The sequence below is a fragment of the Elephantulus edwardii genome, unplaced genomic scaffold (genome assembly GCF_000299155.1).
Source record: "Elephantulus edwardii isolate Elephantulus edwardi_28Jun2011 unplaced genomic scaffold, EleEdw1.0 scaffold00278, whole genome shotgun sequence".
Classification (NCBI taxonomy): Eukaryota; Metazoa; Chordata; class Mammalia; order Macroscelidea; family Macroscelididae; genus Elephantulus; species Elephantulus edwardii.
The window spans coordinates 2,477,883-2,488,408 of NW_006400028.1; the positions used below are offsets into that span (position 1 = coordinate 2,477,883).

At 38.0% G+C, this 10,526-nt stretch overlaps 1 protein-coding gene across 1 annotated transcript in view; it reads left to right on the plus strand.

The window, feature by feature from the left end:
- Positions 1–10,526, plus strand: part of LIMA1 (LIM domain and actin binding 1) — a 107,315-nt gene that overhangs the window by 71,246 nt on the left and 25,543 nt on the right. Inside the window, exons 4-6 of the mRNA XM_006900267.1 lie at positions 2,550–2,634; positions 3,846–3,994; positions 9,637–9,744. Coding sequence (XP_006900329.1) covers positions 2,550–2,634; positions 3,846–3,994; positions 9,637–9,744 — 342 coding nt within the window. The remainder of the gene's footprint in view (positions 1–2,549; positions 2,635–3,845; positions 3,995–9,636; positions 9,745–10,526) is intronic.

Here is a 10,526-nt window from a genome sequence, read left to right on the forward strand (position 1 = left end):
TCTGAATTATATCACTCAATTCCTCTGGAGTTGGAGGTGGAGGAAATTCATCCCCCTCTGTACCAGATTCACAATCACTCTCTTCTGAAGAGCTTTTTTCTCCTAATTTTTCATACATCTCCTCTTCAGACGGTAATGATTTTAATGCTAATAAGATCAAATCACATAATGACCAAACCGAAACCGGTATCGCATCTCCCTCTTGCTGAGCTCTTTGTAAAGCTCGCATAACCTCTTGCCAACATTTTGAGTTTAACTGCTTTCTATTTGCTGGTTTAAACCAACGACAGTGTTTCTGCACATACTGAAACAACTGTGAAAATGACTTTTCTCTTTTACCCCTGAGCTCTTAAGTAATTCCTTAATTAATGTAATGTACTGAGCTTCAGAAGATGGGCTGTTTCCCATGACTCTTTTTTATCAATTCTACCTCTGAATTTATAATACGTTTTCAGAGGGCGGGGTATACTCCCCATGAAATATTTTTCTTCCCTTAAATTTGCCCTTTAAGGGGTGAGAGAATCCTCATGAAAATTTTTTCTAATTCTATCCGTAACGTCCAAGGAGTGAAGATTCTCTCATGACCCTGTTTTTAATTTTCCCGAAAGTTTCACTTACCCTGAGCAAATTCCCTTCCGGTTCCTGGTGTCTGCTCGAAAAAGAGAAAGAAAGAGAAACCACTACCTTATCCAAAGAAAAACCACCACCTTGTCCCAAATTCGGGCGCCAGAATGTTGCAGACTGAGTGTCCCAAAGAATAGAATAATTTTATAATAAAGAGACAGACAGCCAGGAATGAGATAGAGCAGAGAGCGTAAAACAGGGGGTCAGCAGTTCTTGACTGAAGACCTCGAGCCATGCTTCTCTGAGTATTTATATAGAATCACAAGGAAGTACAAAACAAAGGATAATGGTGAAATCTTTTACAGATAAGGCCAAGTTCCTCTTTCTGTTAATCTTAAGAGGGAGGGATTCATTAGATAAAAACTAAGAACAATGTTGACTCCTAAGGAATGCCCCAGTGTCACAAGGTGACCTCCTAAGGAATGCCCCAGTGTCACAAGGTGACCTTCAGCTTATATTAAGCCTCCCTCATTTCCTGATACAGCATTTGGTCTACTATTGTTAAATTTGATAGGAGTGACAGGGAATGGCAAAGGACGCATGGACAAAGGAGATTAATCAGAACTGGTTTTGATGGGGACTATGGCAACATGACAATGGAAGCTGATCCTCAAGGAATGCTGCTTTACTGGAAATATTTTTGTGAACTTATTTTGCTTTCTTGGTTATATTTGTTTGATTATATATAAAGGATTAAGAGACAAGCAAGAATGAATCCTGAAGAAGAAAAATTATACTCATCTTGATGATCACAAAATTATAATTTAAACAAAAGAGGGGGGAATGAGGGAAGCCGAATATCAAATTTAACAGTAGTAGACCAAATGCTGTATCGGGAAATGAGGGAAGCTTAATACAAGCTGAAGGTCACCTTGTGACACTGGGGCATTCCTTAGGAGGTCACCTTGTGGCACGGGCATTCCTTAGGAGTCAACATTGTTCTTAGTTTTTATCTAATGAATCCCTCCCTCATTTCCCGATACAGCATTTGGTCTACTATTGTTAAATTTGATATTCGGCTTCCCTCAGTCACTAGGAGTAGCAAGTGACTTGATGACACATAACAACAAACAACAACAATCTGTCCTCCACTCTGTAAGTGGTATATATGTGGATAGAAAGCCTTCCCTCAAGTGAACTTATACTCAGTGGAGGGATATCACATGTTTAGTGTGGAGGAAAAGCTAGCTAAACCTATCCAAGTGGGGTAAGGTGGGCTTCCCCGACGTGGTTTCTCAAAACCTAAATCTTAAAAGAACAAACATTTGCAAGACAACAAAAGAATGGAGCATGTGAGGACCCTCGTTTACCATAAAAGCATGGAAAACGTGGATTTCATAGGCATTTGTATTTTCTGTAGGTAAAGGGTAGGACAGACACATCATAGAAGTAGCTGGATAGGTAGAAACACACTGAGAATGGATCTTCTGTGGTATCTGAACACGATTTAATTCTGGGAGTGATAGGGAATCTTTAAAACATTTTGAACAGAACCTCATAATCATGTTTGTATTATGAGATAATTACCTTGGCAGCAGAGAAGAACCTAGATATTTAGGTAAGGATGAAGCAATTCCAAAGGTAGCACCATAGTTCAGGAAGAAGGGGGCAATGTGAACCAAGACAGCAACCACACGGATAAAGTGGGATGGAGAAGGGAATCAGCGGGTTCTGCCATCAGGACTTGGTCGTCTGGAGGTGTGTGTCTTTGTCATGTGGGACATGAGAATTCACTTCCACTAAGTGTTTATACTGAAAAAAAAAATTGAAAAAAAATCTGGAATATAAAAGCTAATGTAAAATTTAATCTCTTCTGAATTTTATTTATAACAGGCTTTTGCAAGTCTCCTTTCTGAACACTGCATTAGGTATTTATTTCCATCTTCTTGGCAAAGCTTACTTTTTGGGTTTTGTTTTCCACACAGATTCTTCAAACCCAGAGCCGAAGTACAGGTGGAAGGAGAATCTGTGAAAACAGCTATTCTCTTGATGACTTGGAAATAGGCCCAGGTAAGCAGAGAGTTTCATGTGAATGAGATTCTAGGAAGTGCTAATTAGTACCATAACCTTTTGACCTTAACATCAATGCCTTCAAAAAAAGAATGACAACTGAGCATTAAGCTCAGTTTAAAACTATCTACATAGGAAGGGGAGCTCTGGTGGCCTAGTGGCAAGAAGCTGCACTGCACTCCCAGAGGAACACGGTTCGAATCCACCAGATGCTCTGCCGGAGAAGGAGGCGCAATATCCTCCTGTACCAGTCAGATCTGATTTGACGGTACACGCACACAAAATAAAAATAAAAATAAAAAAATTAAAAAAAAAAAGAAAAAAAAACTATCTACATAGGATCAAACTGACACCTGGAAAAATTGGGATTTTCTGGTAGTGAGTTTATGAATGGGGAAGGAATAACTCAAAAAAGAGGGTAAGAATGGTTGTGCAACTGAAAGATGGTGATCAGAGTCATTGAATTGTAGATGTAGAAATGGTTGAATTGGCATGTTTTCTTGTGTATATTCTCAACAGCAAAATAAAATTTTTAAAAATTAAGTTTTAAAAAGAAGAGTGGCAGAAATGAAAAGGAAGTATGTCTGTAAGAGATAAGCCATTCTCAAATCATATTATTCTCTCCAAATAACTCTATATTTTTGCCCCAGCTTTGTTAATGATAATCTGTGGTAACCAAGGAATACCTTTCAGAGGTTACAATGGAAATACAGAGAATTTGTTGCACTACAGAGAATTTTGGCTCTGTGGCCATCTGAGGCTTTAGGGCATCCATGCATGGATGATATCCCTTGTCAAGATTGATTAGCCACTATTTCCAGTAGTAACCATAATACCTTTAAAGCAGAAATTCTTTGTTAAGAAAAGGATATATACAGGTACTTCACAAAAGAAAAAAAAAGTATATAATAAGCACAGGAAAATCATCAGCCTCCTAGTAATCAAGAAAATAAATGCAAATTAAAGCTGTCTTGAGATCTCATTTTTTCATCAGTTTTTATAATCTACATTGAGCATGGCCTTTTAATTTTGGGTGAGTGAGGGATTATCATGACCTTATAAATGACAAACTTCTGATTGGTTTTGTTTTTTTTTTAACTTTCAGTAGAAGAAATTGACTACTAAATGATAATGGCCCAAAATTTGGAATCTTGAAACCATTTGAATTGCATTTTATCTTCTATTAAAGCATATTATTTTCATGCTTTCAGGTCAGTTGTCATCATCTGCATTCAACTCAGAGAAAAGTGAAAATAGGCGAAACCTGGAACTCCCACGACTTTCAGAAACCTCCATAAAGGATCGAATGGCCAAGTACCAGGCAGCTGTGTCCAAACAAAGCAGTTCAACCAACTATACAGTATGTGTCTCACATCATTCATTTCCCATCCAGCTCATGGTCACTAACTGCTGCGAAGCAGTAAATATCTTCTAGACCTTTGCTGTGGAGCACTTGCTCAGCCTTGTCCCCTGATGACTATTTCTCACAAAAATTCTACTTTTAGCTTTCTTGGCAATCTTGACCCTGTTCTAGTCCTGACTTTGCCTTCCTAGGCTTTATTCCCATTCCAGTTGTGTTTCTATATCTATAATGTTACCATCCAGTATTATGATTGAGACTTTTCCTGACTCTTAACTGTTTTTTCTTTGTTTTGTTAAAGCACTATTGTTGTGGTGGTGGTGTTGTATGCCATCAAGTCATAACTGACCCTCCAGTGGATTTTTCAGAGGCGTTTAATTGCACAGAAGGAGATTGGCCATCTTCCTCCCAAGGAGCAACTGGTGGATTTGAACCACATGCCTTTGGGATTGCAGCACAGCTTTTTACCACTAGGCTGCCAAAGCTTCCCTAAAGTTGTACTAGTATTGTATAAGTTTTTATAGAACTATATATTTTATTTTCGTTTTTTAATAGGTAAGAGAGATTAGAGAAGAATATTGTCTTTGTTCAGTATTAATGGGGGAACTTTTTTTGTACTTGCCTCCAAGCTTATTTTTCAAAAGAAAAGGCTTTTACAAACTGAAAGAGGTTGTTAATGTGGGAACTTTTTGAAATATTTTATTGAAATATAACTTGTGTAACATAAAATACACTATTTAAAAGTGTACAGTTGCAAGCAACAAATGCTGGCGAGGTTGTGGAGAAACTGGAACCCTTATTTACTGTTGGTGGGAGTGTAAAATAGTGCAACCACAGTGGAAGGTGGGATGGAGCTTTCTCAAAAAGTTGCAAATAGAGATACCATTTGACCCAACAATTCCAATACTGGAAATATACCCCAAAGAGACCATAACTGACATCCAAGAAGATATATGCACTCCCGTGTTTACTGCGGCTTTGTTCACAATAGCAAGGAGTTGGAAACAACCTAAGTGCCCATCAGCAAACTAATGGATAGAGAAGTTGTGGTATTGTCACACAATGGAATACAACACTGCATTGAAAAACAAGGAACTCATACAATATTATTCAAAATGGGTGACCCTGGAGGACATTATGCTAAGTGAAGTATCTCAGTCACTAAAGGACAAATACTGCATGGTGCCACTGTTGTAAAACAGGACTGACATCGGGGTTAGGGGGGCACTGAGAAAGATGGGTTCAATAATGTATACTGCATTGAAGCAGAGGAGGGAGAAAACTGTTTAAAAGGGATATGTGATTAGGTATTTTTGTCATGACAGGAGTCCAGAGCAAAAGCTACATAATGGAGTGGACCTGGGGGAGAGTTTCTAAAACAATGAAAGAATTTTTCTTTTACTTTTCCAAGAGGTAGTGTACTAGTGAGGAGGGTTGGGAGGGGGAAAAAGCGCAACACTGAATGAATGGAAATCCAAAGTCTCTGTAAATTTTCATTGCAATTAATAATAAATTTTTTAAAAATCATTAAAAAATAAATAAAAGTGTACAGTCAGTGATTTTTAGCATATCCACAGATTGTATAACTATCACTGTTATCAATTTCATTACTTTTTTATCACCTCAGAAAGCAACACTAAATGTGTTAGCAGTCACTCCCTCATATCCTGGCAGCCACTAATCTACTGTCTTTATAGATTTGCCTATTATGGACATTCCATATAAATGGAATCATACAATTATTGTTCTACTTAATCTGTAATTCTAATTATGTGATTATTTTCAGAAATAGCAGATGAGAAAAAGAACAGTGGCAGAAAGATGACATGGTCAGTAAGCATAAAAATATGCAAATTTAGTATTCTAATGACATACACTCTTCACTTATTGATATAATTAGATTCCAAAGACCTGGTCACTGTATAAAAATTGATGTTATATGAAAATAGAGGATAACATCATCATGTAACTGCCAAATTACATCATTACATAACTGCCAAACCATTGAGAATCATGGCCCAGTCAACTTAACATGTAACTTTAACCACCACAGTCAATGTTACCCTTACTTCACATCTCAATTATTAATGTACAAAATAATCAGTAAATTTTATGCTGTTGTAAGAAATGTTAAATGTTGAATAACAAGATGATTGATAAGTGAGGAGTAAATGTAATAGAATTGAAAGACTGTTTTGTGTTTTCCTCGACTTAACTGATGGGCTGACACTATAGAACAGCTTAATTGAAGTTACCTTTTTTTAAAAAAATGGAAGTATTCATATATACACACACATATATGAATCTTTGAAACATTTTTTTTAAGACTCCAAATTACAAACCATTAATCTCTTGATGTCCTAATTTTTTTAAATTTTTTTTAAAAAACAAATCTAGAAGAGCAATATTGAATTTTACTGGTTCTCAGGCGGATTGTTCCTGCTGCATATTGGAAACCATTCTGTGTATTGTGGAAGTTAAGCCTTCTTTTCTCCACACTATTAAGTATGCATTCTCCTGTCACATTGGTGGACTAATTCTCTAGGCAATGAATAATTTCTTCTTGGTTTTTCCTTGTGGTTTAAGAAGAGATGATGTGTATAAATCAGTAGCTAAGTAGGCCATTACTCGCTCCTTATTCACCGGGAGTGTGAAAAATGAGCAGACTTAAACTTCTCTTAGAAGTCAGGACAGGAATACAATGAGTAGGCAATCATGAAGCTTAATTCTCTTTTGCAGCAAGATTTTGCTGCTTCTTGGTGCCCTTCTGCTATAAACATTCCGACCAACTGACTCCCTAAGTGGAAAAACCTGTTCAGTGACTTTTTTTTCACTCCTAATAGAGTTTCTGCAGTGTATTTCTCCTGCTCTGTAAATTTTAAGAGTTCTGAAGTCTTGAGGAATTCTTGTAAAAAGTACGTTTTATCTCATCTTAGAAGAATTTCTTAGGCCCCTTATAGAATATGGCTGTGAAAAAGAACACACTCCTTCAGTAGTTATGGAGGTTGGGCTTTTAAGATCGACTCAGGAATGACTTTGAACTGTACTGCTACATTATCTTCAATGATGGCTGCCAACCCCAGTTTATAGATGCACCTCCAGAAATGGTGTGCCTTCTTTTCTTTTTTTTTTTAAATTAATTCCAGTGAACATCTACAGAGATTTTGGATTTCCATTCATTGTTGCACTTTTCTCCCAACCACCCCACCCCCAACCCCAGTTCGCTCTTCTCCTTGAAAAGCAAAAGAAAAACTCCCTCATTGGTATACAATCCCCCCACATACACCCCCTCACCCCCACCCCGAGTATACTCCACTCTGCAACCCTCACTCCAGACTCTTATGATAATCATAATGCCCTAAAATATAATATTTAAACTATTCTCTCCCTCACTGGCTTCAATGCAGTAAACATAATTTATCCAGTTTTTCTCAGTCTTACCCCTACCCTGATGGTGTGCCTTCTCTTAAACTGTGTTCCGCACCTGAGTGAGGCAGTCACAGTCATGCTCCTGTCATCAGTCCTTTGGCTGTGAATTACTTCATTTCTTCCTCATGCCTAAGGATGTACAGAGACAAAAAGATAATAAATTTCTATCTCATTTCTGTGGACTTAGAAGTGACTCATAGCTGACCCTCCAGTGGACTTTTTTCTGATATAAATCACAGGGGAAGAGATTGCCCATCTTTCTCCCTCAGAGCTGCTGGTGAATTTAAACTTACGAGGTACCTCCTTTGTGTTAACTGCACAACTCCCTACAGACTAGGCCACCAGAGCTCCAGAAAATTACTGGATTACTAAAGTATGCAGAACAGATAGATCATCAGGAGCCTGAGCTGTATGAGGAGGAATGTGGCATCAGGATTGGAGGAAAACTCATCAACAACCTGTGTTATGCAGATGACACAACCCTGGCTGCTGAAACTGTGGAAGACCTGAACCACTTGCTGCAGAAGGTCAAGGACTGTAGCCTTCAATATGGATTGAAGCTCAACACCAAGAAAACAAGAGTTTTCACCACTGGGCTGATTGGCAGCATCATGATAGACAGTAAAGAGATTGAGATTGTTAACAGCTTCAGTTTGCTTGACTCCACAATCAACACTCTTGGTACCAGCAGCCAGGAAATCCAAAGACGAATTGCATTGGGACCTCTCCAGAGTACCGAAGAGCAGTGATGTCAGTCTGGAGACTAAGGTGCACCTGATCCAGAACATAGTCTTCGCAATTGCTGGACAATGACTAGGGATCATAGAAAGATAATTTATGCCTTTTAGCTGTGGTGCTAGAGAAGAGTATCAAATATACCATGGACTGACAGGAGAACAAACATGTTTGTCCTGGAGAGAGTGAAACCAGGCTGCTCCTTGGAGGCAAGGATTCTGAAGCTGACATATTTTGGAAATGTTAAGGGGGGACTAGTCCTTGGAGAAGGATAGAACGCTTGAAAGGGTCGAGGGACAAAGAAAGGGAGGGAGACCCTTGATAAGATGGATTGATTCAGTGACTGGGGTAATGAGGATAAGTGTGTCAGAGACGATAAGGTTGGCACAGGATAGAGCAGGTTTCAGGGCTATTGTACATGGGTCACTATGAATCATAAGTGACTCAATGGCATATAACAGAAAATCCTGTGGGACAGTACTGTTCTGTCTCATAGGATATAGTGAGTTGACATCAACTCCAGGCACATACAACAATAGATAAGGAAAGGGGCTCCTGTTATTGTTGTAAAAAATTATTAGCATACTTATGTACTAACCAGAGTTTAGAGGTTTGAGTCTACCCAAAGGTGCCTCGAAAGAAAGCCCCACAATCTTCCTCCAAAGTATTAGCCAATGGAAATTCTAGGCATAGATCTACTCTGACACACAAGTTAGAATTTACACATAAAGATTGGAAATGCCCACATTTACCTACCTGTTTGATGATTTTGTATCTAATAGCTAATTCATGTTACTGTTCTGCCCCAACTGACCATTCCTAAAAAAGGAAATTATTATTATACTCATTATGGTATTATTAATGCATGCTTTTTTATATGAAGGATCTATTATGAGGAATAAAATAAGGTATATCATAAGTAAAATGTATTAATTTTATGTGAAAAACTTGTTTTGAAAGTCCCACAAGAAAAGTTGTTTTATGGTATCATTGAGTATAATTTTACTTCTTATATGTATACATCATCCCTATCTCTCTTTCCAGGCCGGGCATTTATATATATGGTCAGTATATTTTCTTAATTATTGGCACTTGGCATCTCCTTTCCCCTGCTCCAGAATGGTTTTTTCTGATAAAACTCACAAGCTTTGCATTCCCACGAGCTCTGCTGCCTTCTAGAAGAGTGAATCACGAGAATGTGTTTGTCTGTGTTGATCTGTGTGTGTATCCTAATGAGCATCCAGTTTTAAGCTAGTGTACAATATTTAACTCTGAGGAATGTGTCCACAAAGCTGCTTTTGTCATTTCACTAGTCTATGGGTTTTGCTTCTAAGAGTTAGGGGGTTGATCTGACCTCCGGCCTAGTGAAAAAAAAATTCTTTTACTGTCTCAAGTTTTCTTAATAGATGTACTATGAAAAGAATGGAATGGGGAGAACTTTAAAAAAAAAACCCTCACAAGTGATTTTTATTTTACAGAATGACTTGAGAGCCGGTGGCGGTGAAATTAAAGCTCATAAATTAGAACAAAAGGAGAATGTGCCCCCAGGTCCTGAAGTCTGCAACTCCCATCAGGATGGAGAAAAGGTGGGTTGAAAAGTCTCATGTCCAGTTGCCAATGAAGCATGTGTTCTAAATTAGATGCTTAAAATTAGAAGCAACCCTAACTCTAGAGCTGTGGAGTGTCTGGGAATTTGGTAACAGCTGCCAACACAGATTGTCGTTTTTGCAGGTTGCATGATTCTGGCTGGAGAACTCTGAAACATATAGCTGACCAAATAATGAGGCTTCATTGGAAAATTCTTTTGCTCAGCAAATGCTCAGAGGGCAGAGAGTGGAAATCTGTTTTGATTAGCGATATTATCTTCAAAGTACTTGTATATTTTTAATTTAAATGTATATTTAACACATTTTATGCAAGAAAATCCCCTTCTTTCACTTGAAAGCCAGACACTAGGCTGAGCTTGAAAAACAAGCCATTTCACATAGTCTTTATCTAGTAAGGAAACTAAAAGTTACAGAGGAACTAAGTTAACGAGGTTGGTCATAATTAAACAATGTGATGAGTGCTGTGAAGTGGGAGTGTGCACAGCCATAGAGGTTCAGATGAAGGGCACTTCTACATCCTGTTGACTTCCCCTAGAAATGATGTCTAGACTTTGTCTTGAAGAATATGTAGGACTAAGCCACATGATTAAGGAGAATGTTGTCTAAGAAAAAGAGAGAGAAAGACAGACACAACATGTTTGATAGTTTAAAAACCAGAGGTGAAGAACAGGAACTAGGCAAGGATGCCCACTATCACCTCTTTTATTCAATATTGTTTTGGAAGTCTTAGCAATAGCAATAAGACAAGAGAAGGGAATAAA